At 31.5% G+C, this 22,592-nt stretch overlaps 1 protein-coding gene across 3 annotated transcripts in view; it reads right to left on the bottom strand.

Annotated features, from left to right (window-relative positions):
- Window positions 1-8,672: 8,672 nt before the first annotated feature.
- Window positions 8,673-22,592, bottom strand: part of LOC121123165 (potassium voltage-gated channel subfamily KQT member 1) — a 135,020-nt gene continuing 121,100 nt past the window's right edge. For all 3 annotated transcript variants that reach the window (XM_071890285.1, XM_040718285.2, XM_071890286.1), the window contains 5 exons: window positions 21,614-21,758; window positions 13,851-13,874; window positions 13,589-13,745; window positions 11,054-11,176; window positions 8,673-9,186 (listed from right to left, as the gene is read on the bottom strand). In XM_071890285.1, coding sequence (XP_071746386.1) covers window positions 8,944-9,186; window positions 11,054-11,176; window positions 13,589-13,745; window positions 13,851-13,874; window positions 21,614-21,758 — 692 coding nt within the window. In that variant the 3' untranslated portion in view covers window positions 8,673-8,943. The remainder of the gene's footprint in view (window positions 9,187-11,053; window positions 11,177-13,588; window positions 13,746-13,850; window positions 13,875-21,613; window positions 21,759-22,592) is intronic.

The raw sequence follows: 22,592 nt of genomic DNA on the forward strand, positions 1-22,592 counted from the left end.
CATCCTTGTTTTAAATTGACACTGATATAGAGTGTTTTTAAGTTAAAATTATGTCTTTCAGTTATCAAATGAGGTATTTTAAACTTTCTAAATGTATTCTTCTTGAAACCATAAGCCTCTAAACAAAAAGCACCCATTTTCAATTTTAAATAATTTTGTATGTTTGTTTCATAGAAATGTTTTTGAAATACAAATATATCTATTATAATTCGTCCATTTTTTTAAAAGTTTCTTCATTTGGCAAAAGAACAGGGATTCAGGCTTCTCTTTTAAATGATTTTTTTTCTACTATGAAATCATTCTTTGGATTACAAGCTGTATATAAAACGGGGGTGTACATGTACAATATCGTCGTAGAACTCTTATCCCCCTTTAACCACCCACCAATTACCTCCATTTACCCCCTGGCATTTCACCTCCTAATCAATAAATAGCAACCATATAACCAAAAATTCAATCTTTTAACAACCATACAAAAGTAATTACTAATTTAACTTAATGACGTAAGTATTAGTGATGTATCGGACTTCTCTTGACCTGATCACTTGTCTTGTATAATTAATAGTATAATAATAAATGTATAATTTAAGATACAATGGTTAATTATTCCCTCAGGTGGGAACTTGGACTCAAAACTTGCAAAATTTGAGGATTTAATGAAATTATTCAATGACTTGATTTTTTACGTGGACTTGCAGTATAAGGGACTTTGTTCCTACTTTGATTAATGCTGTATCGTAAGCTGCAGAGGTGGGAACGACATTCTGAAATCTTTGGAATCTATGGGTTAAATATATATGTAGAAATGACTAGACACCAACTAGAATTCAAGTTTGGGCTTATTACATTTTTGAATAAGGACTTTGTTGGAGAACCTATCGGATAACAAATCTTGTCGTTTTATATGCCATGGACTAATAAAAAGAAGCAAACTGGATAAGATATATGTAGATCCATCAATATTTGTACCCGAAACAAACTCCTTAATCTTGCTTAATGGTAAATTCGAATTGGGTATCTTCAGAAGCAAGACACATGAAATCGTTGTAATGATTAAATAAACAAATAGACGTGTTTTACTCATGCAATCAACTCAATAATTTGTCAGATATCCAATTAAGATTTTTTTACAGCAACAGCTTACTTTTTATCCTTATTTAAATCATAAGAAGCTTCCAGTTTCAAGGTTTATGTATATTGTAAGGTCAAATAAAGTTAAAATTGTTGATGCAATTCATAACGTCATAACTTATTTGAAAGGTAGAAAGACTATTATGTGGAACCCAAAAAGATGATAACGAAAATTGAGGATATTCTAATGTCTCGTAAGCCAATAAGTTAAAATTTGCAAATTTTGGGCATCACCATGAATAAGGGTGGAGGAAGACTAATATATATAAAATGGACCTTGTTTATAAGGGTGTAGCCAAATTATACGATGATTTTTAAATTGATTGAATTCATAGCTTAGAAAACGTCTAACTTTATAGTTAAAAAGTCCCTTTGTTAATGTGTAAGAAAATAGAAAACGCAAGAGCCATAGTGGCCCTGGAGCAAATAGAAGAGTGGATAAACTGTCAAATGTATCTTGAATTAATTTTATGTGTCTGATTGTAAAAATTATTGAAGTTAATACTATAATTTTATCAAAAATATTGCAGCAAGTAAATGTGCATTTCATTTCTGTATTCAGGGTGAAACATTATTTTTACTGAATAAAATTATTGAATTAATTATTTAAACTGATGAGTGTATCCTTCAAAAATAAGTATCAACTTCAGTTTGTGTTTGTACAAGATCATTATGTAGTAAGTTTCATTCAAATAACTAATTGATATGAAATATCATTCTTCAATTAATATTTCAATACAAGCCACCACCACCACTCCCATAAGCATTGAGGGTCCCTTCTAATAGTTTATAATAGACCTCAACCTACGGCCTGTCCAAGTTAACTTATGTATGGAAATCCCCATCACTCACATTCTCGGAAATCATATGAGAGAACAAATGGAAAAATTCAAAACATTTTTATGATGTGGTAACTGACAACAAGACAAGACAAGTAAGTTGGCTGATGGATAGCGGTTTGTTCAGTATGCCAAGATTCACCGCTTCCACTCTGATATTGGGGAAACTTCATACCAAATAATGTATGGCGATCTGATAAAGGCCGGACTTAAGTGTTAAATAACCACAGAATAGCATCTAACAGAGATGTATGGAAATATAGTCCAGAAAAGACACAAAGTGGAGAGAATAGAGCAGGGTTAGGCCACCCTTGGAGGCTTGGAGTGCCAACTTCAACATTTCCAATCAATGAGTGTGCCATTATCAGCAATAATGGTAAAAGGCATACACAAACTACAAGAATATGCTCTAATTTGCACGTGTCAGTGAATATTTCTTCACGTGCCATAGGTTTCCGACCCCTGGCATAGAGAAAACAACAGTTGATTACAAGAAATGGATATTCTGTCAACAATCTGTATCCGTAGAACAAAATTGTTCTAACTGCGTCCTTAAATGCCACGTTTCAAACCTTCCATTGTTACCAAGGGGTGAAATGAAGATGATTTGGACCGGAGTGTATCAAAGGGTATTAGAAGGGATCCTTGATACTCAGGATATCGGCAGCGATAGGTTTTGACCCTCCTTGTGGACAACCGGTGGGCCGGAGGGTATCATAACATATCAGAATATGTCTTGCTACTCAGGATAGTGGTGTTGATAGGTTTTATCCCCTTAGGGACCAGCTATACCTGAACAACCTGTTGGCCGAAGTATATTTTTGCAGAATAGAATTGAGTCTCTCGTGACAATTTCAGATGATACTCTAGTTTAATTGTGTGAATACAAAAATAAATTTCTATGAAAATAAATTAGAGTATCAAATTGCGTCTAATGAAATTGTATCATAATCAAATCCTTAATGATCAAAATGGATAGCAATGAATTGTTTAATAATAATATTACCCACAATCATTTCACTTGACAATGTAAATGAAGTTGAAATGACCATGGACCACTCTATTGAATTTTTTTTAGATTGCCCGGGCTTTTTGCCCATAACGTATACAATAGAAATAAAGTAAATCCATCATTTTTTGCTCAAGAACATTTTTTTTTAGGATTACAAATATTATCCCAAACTGGAAGAGTTGCTTAAAATACCACGTGATGTTGATATAAAGTTACAACTACAACAAATATTATAGATTTATAATTGTACAATGTTCAAATGTGGTCACCATGTCGAATTGATTATCAAAAATTATGTTTTTCACAACAACAGTTTGTGTGATTGGAGCTTGTACTCCTCCAGATAGTATAGAACTCATTTTCACAGCCTTTTTTCAAATTGACAATGATATAGAGCGTTTTTAATTTAAAGTTATGGCTTTCAGTTATCAAATAAGGTATTCTTAAACTTTCTAAGTGTATTCTTCTTGAAACCATAAGCCTATATATATAAAAAAAACAATTTTCAGTTTTAATTAAATATAACTTTTTTTTTTTTATGTTTTCTTAGAAATATTTTTGAAATACCCCTTATTATAATTCGCTCATTTAAAAAAAAAAAATATCTTCATGTGGCGGGATTCAGGCTTTTCATTCAAATAATTTTTTTTCTTTTATCAAATCATTCTTTGGATTACAATTCGTATATGAAACTGTGTATATATGTAAAATATACCTATTACCAGCAGATTTTCATGGACTTCACTCCCTGGAGATTTTGAATATTAAATAGCGAACTCATTTTTCGGCCTTTCCGCTCTCAATTAGTCCCTTTTTCCTAAAGTTCCTTAAAAACTTCAGTTTCAGCAAAAGTGTGGCTTATATAGGTAGATAGATTGAAATGTACTTATGTCATCTATGTACCTATTTTGGTTATTAAGTACCATTGTTGTAGATGGTGTAGCAAACATTTTAGGCACAAAGACTTAATATTTGAACTAACAGATTATCTCTCACTTTATCTTTAAGAAACATGCAGTTCCATCTATATTTGAGGGTGTTCAAGCAAAACAAGACAAGTTCCGAGGACTATTTCTTCAAGTTTAGCTACTAGGTAAAAAACTTAGTTATTTGAAGCCAATGAAACCTTTTATAGGTTTTTTGGGATGATACATGGGAAGGAATAATCAAGTGTGTACAATCTGAGAGTCATCGGGGAGTACAGGCTACTATTAGAAAGATTGCTAGTTGCTATTTATGGGATGGACTCAAGGGTGATGTAAAGGAATGGATCCGTGGTTGGGATACACGTGCGGAGACTACAATAACAAACAACATAAATAAGAATTTAATTGTAGTGGATGTACCTGAAAAAGATCACCATCATATAGATTTAGTTGGGCCATTCACTCCAGTTGGTGGCATGATATATTTGCTTACAATAATTGATGGACATACAAAGGGGTTAAAAGTAATACCTCTAAGAAACACTACGGCACCTGTCACCGCGGAAGATTTCCAGATTAATTGGATCTCCAGGTTTGGACTTCCATCTATTTTATTTCCTATCTGGGAAGACAGTTTTTCTCAGAAGTGTGGAAGTTAATTTGTTGTAATCTCCGGATCAATTGTAAATATACAACCCTTTATCATCACCAGGACTAATTGAGAGAGAACATAGGATATTAAAAGAAGCATAGTTAGCTCGCTTAACAGAGACTCAAGAAGGTTGGGCAAATTCACGACATAGAGTGTTATTCCATCCGAGAACAACTCCCAGAAGGGGAACTGGTGTTACTCCGTCCCAAGAAGTATTTGGAGAAGAAATCCGATTTCTATCTCTACCGGATGTGTTTGGACATGAGAAGAACACAACTGGTGATCCTGGGCATAGTCATCATATTTCGGTTAATGATGAAATTTCATCGAAGAGAAGAAGCTACGTTAAGCGACGAAAGCGTTCATCATGAGTATTAAGGGACCACTATCCGCATGAATACCCATTCGAAATTTTAGAAAAGCACCAAGACTACTTCCTTCTCAATAGGAACTCCAACAATGCAATTCATCAATAGATTGAAAGCTACCTATGTGTCTCAATAGTTCTTATTCAATTTAATATTTGTATTTTATCTTATAATTTATACTCTCGTGGCTTGGAATCCCAAGCCAAAAAAAAGGGGGGTGAGGGAGAGAAGTGTAGCAACTAGCTACATCGGTAAATATGACCGGTTCTCCCCTTCAGGACTTTTAGTGTTTAATAATGATTTTTGTAGATGTTACTAATAGACCAGTATATAAAACCTATCCATTTTGTAAGGGAGTAAGAGTTCGTATTGAAAAATGCAAATATATATATCTGCTTCGATATCTTCCTTTAATTCAAGGAATTTTAAACTTATATTATGGATTCAGAACCTAAGTGTGGATTATTCAACATGTTAAGCATGAGTTAGTCCATATTTGCTTATTTTTATGCGAAAAATCGTTATTATCGTCACTACTCAAACTGAAGACACACCACTTAATGAATTTGGGTTGATATTTCTTCATATCAAATTGATTTTGATAATTTATTGGGACAACAAGTTCAACTTTTACTTCCTGATATTTACTTATTACATTATATTTAGTTATGAATCTTTAATTGAAATAACTCATGATTACATTGATCACTCAATGTAGAGGAATTCACCTATGTGGTAAGGTATTAGAATAAACTTATCATTTCTTGTTCAGTTTTATGATTATTATTTTTATTTCAAAATTCTATCATGTACATACTACTTAGAAATCAATCATATTTTTCTATCTGAAATTAATTGAGCTAGATCGGAAACTATTTGACTGAAACTGTTTATTCTCATAATTTAATATTGTTCAGTAACGTCCTTATACTTAGTCTTCAAAAAAGCAAGAAATTTAAAAACTTCGCTACATGTATTTATTCGCTCTGCAACCACTAAATGAATTATTTCATTGATGAAAATATTATTGGTAGTACTCCAATTTCGTTTCTGTTTCAAAATCTTCATGTTTAAAATCAAGAGTGCGAACAATTTTTTGAGACCTATCAACAGATTTGCCATCAATATAATCAATAATAATTGTAAATAAAAACTCATCAGATATTACAAAAATAAATTTATAAAATTTTTTACCAGGTATCTAATTTATTGGAATAGCTGATTTCTATTTATTAAAAATTACCGTATTTGATGTTAGAAATTTAGGGAAATAAGTTCTTGTTTCATTATTATTGAACTTTTGACCTGATATTTTACCAATGAAGCAAGAAGAAACGACGCAAGTTGAAGGCAAATTTTCGTTTAGAAAGAATAAAATTATATGCAAAAATAATATTTATTTATAACTAATTGAAGATAAAAGAAGATATTTATATAACTTATTGAATCAAAACAGTAATAGTTATAATAGAGAGGTTATATGATTTTAAAAGTGAATAATTTATCCAGATGTTAAGTATATATAGATAATGACAGCAGAATGTAAAAATAAATACAAATTTAATACCTTTTGGATAAAATATCTGTTAAAATCTACAATTTGTATGTAAAAATTTTTATTTATTAAATAAACAGCCAAAATCATTCTGCTAAGAAAAAAAAGAATTTATTAGATTAAATAAATTCTGCCAAACGAATTAATAAGCTTTGATAATTAAGTTCATAAATTTTAATTCCGTTCTTATTTATAAATATGCCAATTAAAGCTGTAAACAATCGAATTTTCCCCCTTTGATTTCGTCTATAAGTTTCATATAAATCATACAATTTCATTAATCATGTAACTATTAATACATACATTATACATATTCACATAAGATAACACAATATGATTAATAATTACTTTTTCCAATTATTTCAAGACATGGTGAGTTGTTTTGTTGATTATAGAAATATTCAGAAGTTGATGATTGAATCACACTCATATTTAATGAATCCCTTGGGTTCTAAAATTGAAATAGTTTTTGTAAAATTAGTATATAATAATATCGTGTAATACTAAAAATAATACAAAACCACATTCATTGACCTCGTCATGGATAGATAATCATAATCTGAACGCAGCTCCAAACATAATCTAATGGCCTTTGAAATACTACGGCGTTGACATTAATCCGTCTCTATTAAGTATTATAATTTATAAGCAATTATAAATTATGATAATAACGAAAAAGAACGGTTTATAATTTTAATTGCTGGTTTATGAAAATTTGATTATATAAGCAAAATAAGTGCTTGGAGGAAAAAATTGCTGAGTATAACCCCAAAAACACCATTAACATTAATGTAGAAATATTATGTTTCGGGAGTGTTTCTCTGCAAAGAGGAGATGAATATATGAAAATAGGTCGTGTGATGGATCTTCTAGCACGGCAATAACCCAAAACTTACGGCCATATCAACAAGAAAGAGACTGAAAAAGAAGAAGTACATTAAGGTCATGGAGTGGCCTACCTAGTCTGCGGACCTCAATCCCATCTAAATCTTTATAAGTTGGAAAGCTTACAAAATCGGCAAGAGATCAAATACTCATTTTTATATACTGTATATTTATATTGTTTATTATGAATGAAAACGAACTATTATATTCAACCACAAAAAGTTAAGAATGGAGTTTTTCTTACCAGTTATGAGTCAAAGTGATTCTCATTGAAAGTAATATTTTATTTATTTTAAACTTTTCTGCCAAAATTTTATTGACAAACAATAAATTAAGAATTATAATTACAGAAATCAAATAGTCAATGATGGACTTACTGAAAAATTGTAACCCAACTTCTTGAATATTAGTGCGTGTAAAATATAATACTCACTCTAGTATTAAAGTACTACCTGATATATGTCTGGTACATAAAGATGCCACTCCTTGGTATTTATCCCCAGATCTTGGGATTCTCACGTTACATAAGGGATAATATCTATCAAAATGTTAAAATCTTGGGATTTTATACATGCAACAATAATTGATTACTTTCGTTTGATTTCATTAATTATATTTTCAAACTTTGTTTCTCTAAAGAGTTAAGAGCTTACTACTCGTTTAGTCGTTTTCAACTCGTCCAGAACTTGTTCTCGTTTCGTCTGAGTATAACTTTAGCTATATAATATACAATTAGAATGAACAGTAAAACATGTTGAACTAGCAGCCTTTATAACCTTAATTTCGAAATTGAAACAGGGGAATTTTCATCTTAGAATGTATATAGAAAATTATTTAATCAGCAGATATTATTGAGCAGTAAGAGTAATGTGAAATATAACTGATTCAAGGTATGCGTCAAATTGTATGGATATTCTGCAAACTATTATTCTTTTCTTGGGATTTCAGTAATGATTCTTTATATTTTTAGGGGAATCTAGAGATTTTATAAAACTCTGTGTAGTATTCCACATATTGGTTGCTAAAGAAAGTATGTAAACATTTCATTGCCTTTCTAAAAGGTTTATAGATCTTCTCTGACATTGTTGACTTGAATAAAATCAGAGCCACCGTGTTTGGCTTTAAAACAAGACCCTAAGCATATTTGCAGCTCACTTAGAAAAAAGGATGGAGTTTAGAGATTACACGTTGCTACTTTGATCCATGGCGGCAAAATCACCCTCTACATCATCAAATAGATCAGCCGCTTTCGGGCTTAAAGTGTCAGCAGACGCTAAAAAAAGGGATCGGATCCAATCTTAGTATTTTATAAATATGTCGTTATGTATTTCAAAATCAAAATGGTAGATGAAGTATAATTATAAATGAAATTGTACGTTATTGTTTTTTGATGGGTATTGCAGCTGTTCTTCCTTCTTTTGTATGGTTGGGATTTCAAACTTGATAAATAGTAATATAAAAGTCTTGTGTTTAATTGTTTGTATGAAGAGGAAATTGGTATTAATGTATTGTTTATTATGTAGTGTGAGTGGTTGGAGAAGATAAAAAGTTATGAGGTGGAGGATGGAAATGGATTTACATACTGGTGTCGTTATCATTTTTAGAATTACTATTAACGCTAACAGAGGAATCCGTGTTGGATGCAATAGTCGGAAGTTTGATGGACGGAATCATAGGACTGGATTGCTTTGAAAGGTTTTTATTCTTTTTAGCATCATCATCTTCATCCTCTTTAGGTTCCTGCTCTTGATGATGGCATTTCACAAGAACTCGGAGGAGGTGATTCATATCATCAAGTTTTCGATCTACTGTATTCAGCTGTGGAGACGAAGAAACATTATTATTACATACATATATAAATTTAAAGTTTCAGAAATCCGTTTCGACTCAAGTTTAATTTGTTTTTGTACAATCAAGTGCTTAAAAAATATATAAGTTGTAAGAGTTGCAAACATCACCACTCATAACATGAGGTAATAGACAACACAAATGGGAATGTAGCTTCTGACGTTGGGCAATATTTTTTCGCCTTAATGTTTAGACATATTCATTATAGGCAGGTGACCTTATAATATAGCGCCTGTATATTATATGAAATGAAGTATTATAAATTAAAAAAAAAAAAAAGATGTGTTACAAACTTCAAATAACATATCTGTGGGTGAAAAAATTTATACATATAAAAATTTCAAATTTTATTTTTGTTAAAAAAATTCAAATCGAAATTCGTGAAGCAAATTGTAAAAAAATGTTTGTACTAATTTTGCAAAAAAAGTAGTCAATAGGTATAATTTAGTGGAATTGTGAAGAGGAACAAAACATTACGAAGATTTTTTGGGTGATTGTAAAAATAAAAATAGTTATGGAGAATAATGTTGTTGAAACAATAAAACTCGATAGCTGTTCATTTTTGCAGATATTGCCCAAATTATGTGCTGAAATGTTCCAAAAATTGAAAATAACATCTGATGTTAATGTCTTTACTTTATGTACAAATTATTATTGTATAGTATTGTCGAATTTCCTCTTACAAATTGTCAAAGGCGTTTGATAAAAAAAGAGTTAAAGATGGAAAAATTGAAAAATTATTCAGGAAATGACAAATATTTCAGTTCAACATCCATTTTTATGTATCAAATTTATATGCAAACAAATCTTTCGACAAATTTCTACAAACTTTATTTTATCTAGAAATCCAATATTTCTTGTATTTTTTTTGTACCTGAAACAAATTCGAAAGTGCATTCTCCTCCAATTCCTTTTTTTACCCATAACTTTTTTGGTTTTGAATAAATTTAGAAAACGTCTATTTACGTATAGCTTTTTTTGAGACGCTATTCACTTTTTGATATTTAACTAAACCCACAACTAAAATCTACTCTCCTTGAGTTCCAAAAAATAATTTTTGTAGTTTGGATATAGAATAAGCCCCCCCCCATCACCCAAAAAAAGCGACATCCTCAAAAGGGCACCCATACAAAGTTTCAACCTCTTAGGTCTAACGGAGTGGGCACTAATAAAGAACACACTGGCACAAATTCTATTTCATTTGTACACAGATGGACCATATTTTAAATAGTGGGTCAAGATTATCGAAAGATATTTACTCAAAAAATAATGTACATATATTAAAATTATTTCGAAATGAAAAACGTTCATTTTCATATATTTAAATAATATTATCTGCCGTTAGCTAAAAGAAAATAAACTGAAAATGAACGTCGTCACCCAGATAATTGGAAGAATGTTTGGAAGGAGAGCAGCTTAGCTGTCATGACATTACAGTGGATTAGCGGCGAGCAGCTAGGAAATGGGAGACATAAACACAAATTCCACTCCGTATCTAGCTTTGATATAGGCAGGAATTACTCGGATGTTGATCCTTAATTCTACTCTGAATACAAAAGGGACACTACAACACATCCTGAGTGTTGCTCTTTGTCTTTCATGTACTAGTGACTACTTGATATTTATTGTTCTCTCTTCAAGAATAAAATAGTAATGCTTACATTCTTGGAACATAAGAAATCCTATTCGTATCGGAATTACAAAAAGAGCACCATCTTCCATTGTCTTATTTTTTAAATCTATATTCATTTTCCCATTTGTGTTGTCTATTTCCCAGTATATTCAATTAATTATGAAAGTATATTTTCTAATTGTAAATAAAAGTAAAATGCCTTACATGATGTTCAACACGATAGAGTCGGGCTCCAATGGTCATTGGTTTAATGTGCCCCTCTCGATCAACTCCATGATGATAATTACCAGGTTTACCCAGAGTTTGATCTAATCGTCTTTGAAGTTCCTGAAAGTTATATAGAACATATAATACGTGGTATTTATTTACATATAATTTATTTTCGGGAAGTTTATATCAACATATTTATAATTAATTACGAGTTGAGTAGAGAGCACAAAATAAAAAGTCATTAAATAATGTGGGAGAGTTATTATCGGAGACATACATATTTAATTTGAGGACTGCGACTCTTTGAAGGAAAAGACAATAAATTATGTGCGTCGTGCAACTATTATTTAATCAAAAAGAACTCCTTGAGTTACAGAATGAGAGTTAGAAAGTGTTTGTATTCTATACAGATACATAAATTCTTAATGAGCCATTAATGTAGGGTTGTAAATCGTAAGCCGTTTTGGTTCATAAAAAAATAAAGGCCAAAAATCAATATGGTAACCCAGGGGTGCACACAAGTTTTTTTGGGGAAGGGGGAGGAGGTTTACTATTTTAGCAGATACAATTGTTTTCACCCCAAGTCTCAATTTTGAGAACAGATAGTTTGACATTTATTGGGGAGTGCGCTCCTACTTCAGACTTAAACTCAAAGACTAAATTTCCTCTTTGGGACAAAAAAAAGAACAGAAAAACAACAGTATTTAGGGTTATCCTTAGGGTGGGGGATGGAGGGGATGTAGCCACCTCCCTTCCCCCCCCCAAATAAAAAAAAATCTCCAAAAATTTCAACTTCTATGATAAGCTAGAGATTTTGGAATTTTTTTGCCAAAAAATTCAATATCTATAGTTCCCCTTGAATTTAAAAAAAAAACTATATTCTTTGTAAATAGGTGTGAATTTTGGATTTTTTTTTCCAAAAATGTATGTTTTTTTATAAACAGGTGTGGGTTTTTAAAATTTCTTTCCCAAACTCTAATTTTTTGTCAACAACTGTGGATTTTTGAAAGCCTTTGCAAAAAATATATAATTTGAAATTTCTTAACTATAAAATTTTTTGGAAAAAAATTTAATAGTTCAAATTTCTTTTTGTAATTACTAATTTTTTGTGAACAGTTGTGGATTTTGGGATTTTTTTTCAAAATTTTTTAGTTTCGAATTCTTTTAAAAACATAAAACCCAAGACCCCCACCCCCAAAAAAATAAAATAATATGTATATATTCCTGCGGACGCCCCTGGTATTTTACATACTTTTTATCCAAATTTATTTAAGTTTTCAATAAAGGCTGAAAAAATTATCCTAGGCTGCTTCTGAACAAACTGATTTACAACTTCATCCTTTTCTATCTTTATAATTTTATTAAAGTTTATCAGGACAAGTGTTGTAGTCTAGAGTCCTTCATTGTCAATTTCAGCAGATTCTTGAACCTCCTAAGGCCAGATAAGCTTCTTTCTGCATCACAGGCTGTAAATAGTAGGATGCAGGCAATTCTCAGTAGAGTCCAAATATTCGGAAAGGTATCCCTATCACACTTGTTCGGAGCAGATAAGAGATAAATTGGTTTATCAATTGCATTTTCCACCTTATTTTCCACATCTGAAGGTCCACTTTCTAACTTTCGAATCTTGACTAGTCTTTTTTGTAGATACCCAACTTTTGGATGAGATCTGTAATATCACTCTAGTTTCTTTGTGTGATAAGGTCGAGCAACTGTTCAAAAAGACTTTGTATGACATCATTTGATGGATTGGAGAACCTAGTACTGGATTCTGAGTTGACTGTATCCCTAAATGCAATAAAAATGGTCGTTTTGACGTATTCTTTTGAAATTGAAGTTGGATTGTTGGTCCTATATTTCTGTAATGAAATCCTTTATTGTACACATTCTTCTCCATCAAACTCTCTCACTGAAATGAAGAAGGTCCAAATACCATGGATCAAATATTTCATTCATCCCTCTTGTCATCTTTCTCAGGTCATCTAACACATTATTGATTTTTGACAAGCCAGAGAAAATATCCAGATCTCTCTTTTGAAATTTCACTGTAAACCCTTGAACGGCTGTAAAATGTTTCTTAGAGTTATGGAGGGTGTTCAGATTTCAAAGTTTCTGTATTCTCTCGGCAAAGGAAATTGTTTTTCTATCCTAGTTGTAGGACTCCTCCAGTAAAAATTTGAATTTTTTATTTCAAGAGTGTAGACTTAAAAAATATACTACATACCGTCGCATAAACATCATTTTTTCCTCTTATCTTAGTATTTCCTAATTCTACTCATAATTTCTTTAGTGAGTTTTGTTATTACTAATTTTATTTTTGAATTGAGTCTTATTTTCTCAAAAAAAAAAAATAGAAAAATAGTTATCCACCAGCGGGGTGTTCTAGTGTACACAATTTCCTATTGAAATCTCATTTCTTCCCCACATGATGTGACTTTAAAAAAATGGAACCCCTGAGTTTTCCCATTAAAACTATATAACACTTCCCTGTCCCAACGGCCCTGAATGTGCATGAATGTAAGTACGTACCTTAATACGGACCATCATATTCAGATGTCCTTGTGAATACTGTTCTATCACATCTCGAACGTCATAGGGTTTCCGAGCCTGTTGAAATTTTCGTCTTGCAACAAAATATTTGATTTTTCGAATCGCTCGAATTGCGTTTTTGTGAGCTTCTGAGAGACTACATACGTATAGGGAAAAGAATGAATGGATATTAATATACATACATAAACATTAAGCAACCCATCTCAATAGATCAGTTTCATTGTAAGTCAATATTACTTACTCTTTGAACTCAATCACAATGGATCTGTAAAATAAAACCAAAAAAGGATATTAGAAGATATTTAAGTCTAGGGTTATCTAATGTATTTATGTCGTAGAATAAACCTACATACATACACTGACTGTCATTATGTCAACAATGAAGGACCTCATGTGCAAACAAAGAGATTGAAAATTTCCTCCTTATGGATACATATTTAATGGACCTTTGTTTACTCAAGTCACCAAATATACTTATTCATTAAATTGACTGTTGTTGAGACAATCAATATTATATATATATACATTATACAAAGTGGGAACCCAAAACTTGCATTAGTATCACTAAGATACGAAAAACGGGATTTGTATGGAATAAAGAAACGACAACCCAAAACCAATTTGTGATATATGTTTAAATATAATATTTAGCAATTTAAAAAAAAAAATCTAAATTCCCTTCTTCTGAAGCTATAACAGCCTCGACACGCCAGCGAACATTTGGTAGCTCTTGATGGCACCTCGGAGCGAATTCAAATTTAGATGAGAGATGGGGGAGAAATTGCTCTCCGAGACGCCTCAAACTGCTACGTACAGGGCTGTAGGAGAGCCACATGGAGGCATGGCAGAAGTTAGCCATATTGCTGGTACAGAAGCTATGTGAGGCTATAATGGAATTCTTGATATTGCAGGCCGTCTGGATGGGGATGTCAGCAGTCTCTTCAGCTTTTTCGGGGCTGACATCGCTGCGTGGAGAAAATAGCACGCCCTTTGTCTTATTTGTTTTTGCCCCCGACATTTTTACACTTAAGAGACATGAGATGAAAACAAAACTTATTAATTTTTGTTTTAACTGTCGTTTGGTTGGGCTATAAAGCCTTGTAATTCAAAATAATGGGGAAATAATCTTAACGATGATGCAAGTTTTGGATACCCAATTTATATATATTACTGAGCATTGCACTTATTATTAGGCGTCATCAAATAGATAGTCAGAAAGGATGTGCTTTCAATTAATATAGTAATACGAGTAAATTTACGAGTAATATAACTGTGGGCATTTGTGGACTTTATAATCTACCATAGAATACATATATATTTTCATTTAAAAGTCAGAAATTAGTCAACTATCTACCATATTTGGAATATTCAACAATTGCATTGTTCACATCACAAGTATTGTAAATCCTTCATTTATAATTATTCATCTTATTTTTTAGTTGCAACTTGTACAATTTGCTTATACCAGTCACAACTTGGACACAACATATTATATATACAAAAGGAACCCCCCCAAAAAAGTGGATATTTTCTTTTTCTAATTTGTTGTGAGTAAAAAGCAAACAAAACCTTAAATGAAAATAATTGTTTCAAGATCACGAATCAAATAATATCAATTTTTTTATTTAGATCAAATTGTACTTCAACTATATGGATAAAATTAGTGTTGTATCAGTCCTTATTTAGAACTGAAAACTGCAGTACCCTCCAGTTCAGTCCTTAAACTTATAAACTTGTATCCTTGATGACGTCAATCAACTTTATTTCTTCTTTTTTAATCAGTTCTTGTACTAACAGTCCAAAGAACCGACAGTATTAAGGAAAGGTCCCAAGGACTTATAGGACGGGTTCTAAAAGTGGACAGAACTAGGCCGAATAAATAAGACTGATACACCACTAGATAAAAGTATTATTTTCTATGATTAGTTATCAATAATTTATACTGTCTCAATCAGAGTTATCTCAATTTGGTCTATCGATGGGGGGGGGGGAGGCTATATATTACTTCTACAAGATGAGTAATATGCCGAAATCCGAATTTCGTATGAAGTAGTCCCTCTTTCCTTAAATATACAGTAATACATTTTGGGTAAATAAATAAAAAACCAACAGATATGAATATGGTAACCCTGAAAATTTCGAGAATGTTTGGGAGGAGAGCAACTTATCTGTCATGACGTTTCATTAAATTACCAGCAGCTGTTAGCTGAAGGAAATAAACCCAAGTCCCCCACTATACCAGGCATGGAAATAAGCAGGAGTGACACTTTTTTGGTTCTCAATTCTATTGTTTGGGTATGAGTAGGATCCGAGATGAGCATTTGGGACTATGCTGGGTCCTATGACAAGGGGTTAAACTGAAGAAGTAATTGAAAAACAACTTATTTTATGGGTGAAACTTCAAGGAATACTCATCTTGAAATTCCTACCCCCTAATATTTGTTAATTATGAACAAGCTCAATAAAATGAAATCAACATATATGCATACTTTTTGGGTGGGCCATTCAACAGTTTTTAATTATTAGCACCAGTATTTACATCTATAAATCATAATATATGGGTCCAAAGTGTTAATTTAATTGAGCCAATGCCAACACACTTATAATTACATATATAAGTACAACAACATATTTATCATATCACAATCCCTTCACCCTTACACTCTTACTCCTAGCTATTGTGGGTGAGAAGAAGAAAGAAAAATATATCGCCATATTGAAGGATATAGAAGAGTGGTGACTAGCGTCCACACGAATTGTTGGACATTCTGCCTCCTTTTTCCTTTCACTTCCCCTCCCTCATCCCACACTAGAAAGGACTTACACTTCCCATTCTATTTAGTGTTACTCTCCCTCATTCATGTGCACACACACACTCACACATGATTACACTTTATACTCAGATGTTCTCTCCTCAAAAGTGAAATAATAATGATTACTTCTTTAGAAAAAAATACTGTTTCGATTCCCAACAACAACAACAACAAACTCACAAGCTTAAAAAAGGATAAATGATACAAAAAATATTATTATTTATACAAAATTTATAAAATCTGTAGCTATTATCAAAAAGTTAAATTTCTTGAAAAAACAATTCAGAGTTGCTCAAAACACAATTAATTTTTTGTTAAAAAATTTCCAATATGAAATTTTTTATTGAAAAATGTCAAAAATCCACAGCTGTTCTTAAAAAAGTTAGCCTTTTTGGGAATTAAATTTTCTAGAAAAAGGAAAAATTCCTTTTTTTGTTTGGGGACGGGGCTACACCCTCTCCAGCCCACACCCTGCAGACACCCCTGTACTTATATATACACTTAGACGTGTACACGCACGATAGACATGTTAACCCGCCTTAAGTTTGTGTTGAACTCAGAGTAGAATTGAGGACCAAAGTTGTATTATTTCCAGCCTATATATATATGGAGTGGGATTTATTTTTATTGTTTGCTCTCATAGCTATTCTCAGCTAATTTTATCAAACATTATAACATCTATGCTGCTCTCCAACAACCTCCCCCTCCCCAAAAAAAAAAAAAAAAATATATATATATATAATTTTATATATTCAAGTTGTCAGGTTTACCATATTCATTTTTTATTTCTTTTATTTTTACAAATAGACATGTTATTACTTTATACAACTCAATATATAAATTATTTCATGCTGCCTCTAATCTGGCAAATTCTTGTATTTTTAAATCGCATACGCTTATTATTTTTATTATATACGAGTATTAATAAATGTACATCTATTCATTATAAACTTTCTTAACGAAGGAGGCAAAAGTTTGTATTAAAAAAATCATCATCATTTAAGAATATTTTAATTTTTATATTTTATTCAAAGTTATAGAGGGAAAATCCGCTGTTTTCAAATATACTTAAAAAAATATGGTTACTCTAATTTTCTTTATTTGAACATTATATCTTAATTTGCATGCTCAAAGACTGCTTTGAAGTGTAACAGGGGAGGGGGCTCAAATAATGGGTTAAACTCCTTTTAAATTTGAATATAAGCGATGAAAAAACTAATTTATCTTTCTTTAAATACAATTTATTATATCAATTTTTTTTACTAATTTAATATTAATATTGCCCTACAATAATTATCAATTCCTTTATTTATAATCATAATGTAACTTTTATTGAATGTATCAACCTTTCTACTAAAAAATAAAAATCATAACCATCAATCAGTATAGAAAACAGAAAAGGGCGCAAAATCAAAAATTGTTATTTAGCCAATTCTTCCCATCTAATTATAATTCCACCAATCAACGTTCAAAACCCGGATTAGCAGAAAAGAAGCAGAACATCGACAGTTGACAACAAAATGCAGGGTACATTTTTGTGTTAGTGAAACAACGACCGACAAAAATAGGAATTATTATTTATTCAAATGTATGTAGAAAATTGTTCACAGCTCAAGAAGAGCTCATTTGAATTCAACCAATCAGTATTAAAAACACTAATAATGGGAAATAGTGGTAGATAAATGGAAAGAGGACAAAATAATACGAAGGGGATTTTTATGTTGAATATAATATGTATTTATGTTATTACTTGATATTTCCTAAGTAGAACATTTCAATTGTCATCCCCAAAGTCACAACAAGTTTGGAGTTTTTTTAATTTAAACAAAAATCAATTTATGATAGAACGTAGATATATTTTTTTAAATTAGCAAACATCATAATGAAATGCACGGGGAAAAATAATGTATACAATAGTGTTTGGGCTTTGTTTCGAGACCGCTAAGTTTTTTAGAGGACCGAACTAATTCTGTCCTTGAAAGAAGTTTGGTCTAAATGAGTCTCAAAGAAAAATTCGGGTTGAATCCGACTCATATAAAAATTGGTCTGGAGAGAGATTCTATAGATTAATTGTTGATGATGTGACGTGTGTTTCACAAATGTGAACATCAACCTACAATAGTGACATATGAAGTTGTGCTGCATAAATTTAATTTGTACCATTACTAAATCATCATTTGGGTAAAAATCGGTTCATAGACTAAGACTGAAGAAAATTGAGGAATCAACGTTGCACGAATAAAATTATATCCTCAGCTATAGTGTTCCAATATTTTCTCTCTTTTTAAGAGCTGAAAAGAAGATTGTTTTCAATTTTTTAACTCCACAAATCGGAGAAGTATTTTGAAAGCTATGAAAGAAATGAATGAAGGAGTGGGCACCAATTTGAGAGAATTGGGGATCTCCAAGTCTGCAAAGTATGTACTTCAAGTAACCAAGATTGATCATCACAATAAAAAAATAATAAATTCTATTTATAAGGGGCTATATCCGACTCAATATAACTTTCTTTAATCAAATAAAGGTTTGAACTATAGCTAAAATTATAATTGAGTATCTTAACTCCTCCCTCAAAATTAAATAATAACCCTATAATTTACTCAAATATATTTATGAATCATTCTACTGTATACATATGTATATGGAATTGGGATTTTCTCCTTCCTTGGTTTTTATTCAATATTGTATTTAGGTTGATGCACCTCATATATATGAAATAAAATGTAAGGAATATTGAATTAAATCATATGTATCTTATAAGCAAGCAGGGAATAATTCATATTGCGTGTTACTCTTCATAGTTTCATTGAATTATTAATATTTAGCATATCAAATAGGATATGGAACATAAATGTTCAAATATACATATTATATTATTAGATCAAATCAGTGTCAAGATAATTGCTCATATTACCTTCACTGTTTATGCAGAACTCAAGGGACACTAATAGGGATTTGAAGTGGAGTATACATATAAAGTGTTTTACCATCAGATGTCATTTAAAGTTGGCCATCTTGTGTGTTTTGAAGAGGGAGGGGGGGGACATAAACAAACAAGTTTTATAACATTAAATCCTTACGTAAGACAATTTAGTTTTGTTCCATTTTTAAAAAACTTAGATATAAAGTTTCTAAGGATTGCTTAGTGCTCAGATACAAGTTTAATTTGTTGTTGGGTGAATCATGTAAGCCAAAGCAATTTATCGCATAAAAATTGGGTTTGAAGCAGCAGTCATCGACAACTCTCGATCAGGTTGTATTCAAATAGTATAAACAACTCGTATGTCAATGTAAATTTTTTGCTCAGAATCCAGCACGTATCTCAAAAAACTTGTATCTCAAGGTATTCCTGTATTACTGGCATCATCGGCGTTGGAATGTATTTGCAAGTGACCTCATCAAAGAGGCTGTTACTAAGATTTTTTTTGGGGGGGAGGGGCTTGTTTTGACAGAATGTTTGATTGGTCAGATGGATTTGCACTAATTAAGTATAACGAGTGTTGGATCGGTAAAAAAACTAAAATGATCGTTCGTCATATGATAGATCCTTATTGGTCTTTTATGATAACTACAACAGATGAAATGACGTCATTTCAATTATTGAAGTTTAATCATAATCTTTTTCAAAGAGACAAAATATAACAAGAATTTTAAACTAGGAAAGTGTGTGGCTAGAGCACAAGTATAGCTTGGACTAAAGGACTGATTGTATAAAAGATCGTACCGATAAGGGGAGGGGGGGAGACTAATTAGAAAATCTGTTCGAGGACTGATCCAACTCTAAGTAAACATTATAAGAACTACTTAACAAGTCACTTGTTCTTTATATACACGGTGTTCCAATAGTATCGTGGCAAAACTCAATATGATTTTAAACGATAATTATGACTAAAAACATTCTGAAATGTGAAAAATCCAAACTCAAAGCAATATTTTATAACCCAAAAAAATGATGACATGGAGTAGATTGAATTTTTTGACAGAATTTTGACTTCCTCTTATGTTAGTATTTGAAATTGGAGATCCTTTGAAGTTTTGATTGGATGGAGGGCGCCCCAGTTTGATATTTTTGTAACTTCCAACAGTCCTTCTAGTATTACAATTACTTTATTTGACCTGTTCATATACATATTGTATATTTATTTCTCTAGGAACGACCCAGTATCGAACTCAGGCACATGAAATTCAAGAAAATAATTTATGACAGCGCGTTGTCCATTGAACGACGTCGCTCCACCAGACTGTTCCTTATAAATGCTACATTTGACAAGTTAAGAAGTCCTCTGCACTTCTCCTTTTCAGTGTCCTTTGCCTCAATGCTTTATACAGATTTGATTTGATTCATGTTGTCACGATACCACTATTTTCAAAGTTCACCAATGTATGTTTGGATAATTTGGAACTTTTTGATACTTTTTCGACTAAAAATATGAATCAAAGTTGAGCTTAAAGACAAATTGACATGCACTTGCAAGGTTGTCCGTAGAATTTTTGTTTTGGTAAATTTTTTATGACGTAGGGGAGATGCTTTTAGTATAGTATCGTTTTAAATGCGTTAGTAGTACTTTGGCGTCGCTACATATAGTAGCGGTATACCGAGAACCACAATTATTCGAATTTGCTTTGGATGACTGACTAATGTGGCATGTTCCCCTGCTTTCTTTTTTAAAAGGAGTGTATGAATGACTTGCAAAATCCATTAAATACCTTCTATATGATTATATCTTTCGAACGTTAAATGGTGTATGGTCTAAGTGAGTAAAAAAGGAGTACAAATCATATTTCTAAAGTAGTTTTTAAACTGTGCTTTATTGGTAGAACAATGCACCTAGTATTTGATGATTCATAACACTGACTTATACTTGATTGCCATAATAAAATGCACATGAAATAAAGTGTACTTTTTAGGTTTACTTTATTTGACATAACTTTTGTTATTACTATTATTTTCTTGACTGAGTCATACCAAGAGTCTGTTATAAACAAATGGGTCTAAAAATAATATTCGAAACAAATGCAAAATTTGAGACTTTCTTTTTTTTTTTTTTTTTTTTTTAATCTCTCCTCCTGAATGCTTGTTATTGTTATATAAAAGTATTTTGTGATGAGAAAGTATCATATGGCTATTCCCATTCCCATGTTAAGCACCTTGTATATGTAATTAAACTCTACAACTTTGAAATTGGCTTACCTGGTGAGGCGTTGAGGTTCATGCTCATAGTCTAATTCAATCATATCCTGGTCACTAATGGAATTCGCTTCAGCGAATCCTCCAAAGGAAGAAAATATGCTTTTTGGAATGCCCCGACGTCCTCCATTTGTATTTGTGCTGACACCTGGATTTAAAATAAGGAAAAGTACATTTAATATTTGTCTTTATTCACTTTCGAGAAATGCAAGTAACTGTAAAGCGACGCGAGGGTCGACAAACAATGCATAACAAAGAAGGGACTTGACTACATACTTGTTCATGATTTGTGATTGATTTAGATCCGTAAATACATACATAGATAATGAATATAGCTGTATAAAATATGACCTAGAATACGTGCAAGAATTTTGTAATTGTAACTTAAACAGACTTTTTATTTTCCAAAGGTGTTTTCGTAATTCTTGAAGAGTGAACATCCAAGTATAAAGTGTAGATACGAGTCTGTGTGCTTATGAATCACGTAGAGTAATACTGAGGAGCTCTTGGGAAGTAATAGTATAAGTCCCTGTTGGACTCAGAATATAATTGAGGATCCACATTGAAGTAACTCCTACCCATGTCCTTACAAGAAACGGAGTGGGATTGGTCTTCATTTTCTTTCTCTCATGGTGCTTGTAGCTAATATAATAAAAGGACATGACAGCTAAGCTGTTCTCTTCTCAAACAACTTTCTAATTGTACGAGTAATTGCATACGTTTTTGGTTTCTTTTTTAATATACCCAAAGGTCATACTTTATACAACTCTAATAATAAGGTACATTTAAACGATTAAACATGGTTATACATACATACATTTGCCTATCTCTAAACATTTATGCATATTCAATTCTGATCAAAAGAGAACAAGGATACAAGGATGTATATATAAAGGTGTTGAGAAATGAATTGAGAAGGTCATGCGATGATACATCAAGATTTAGACATGAGACTACCTATGTAGAACAATATACGAATCTA

Source organism: Lepeophtheirus salmonis, chromosome 8 (assembly GCF_016086655.4).
Source record: "Lepeophtheirus salmonis chromosome 8, UVic_Lsal_1.4, whole genome shotgun sequence".
In the NCBI taxonomy this organism is placed as follows: Eukaryota; Metazoa; Arthropoda; class Copepoda; order Siphonostomatoida; family Caligidae; genus Lepeophtheirus; species Lepeophtheirus salmonis.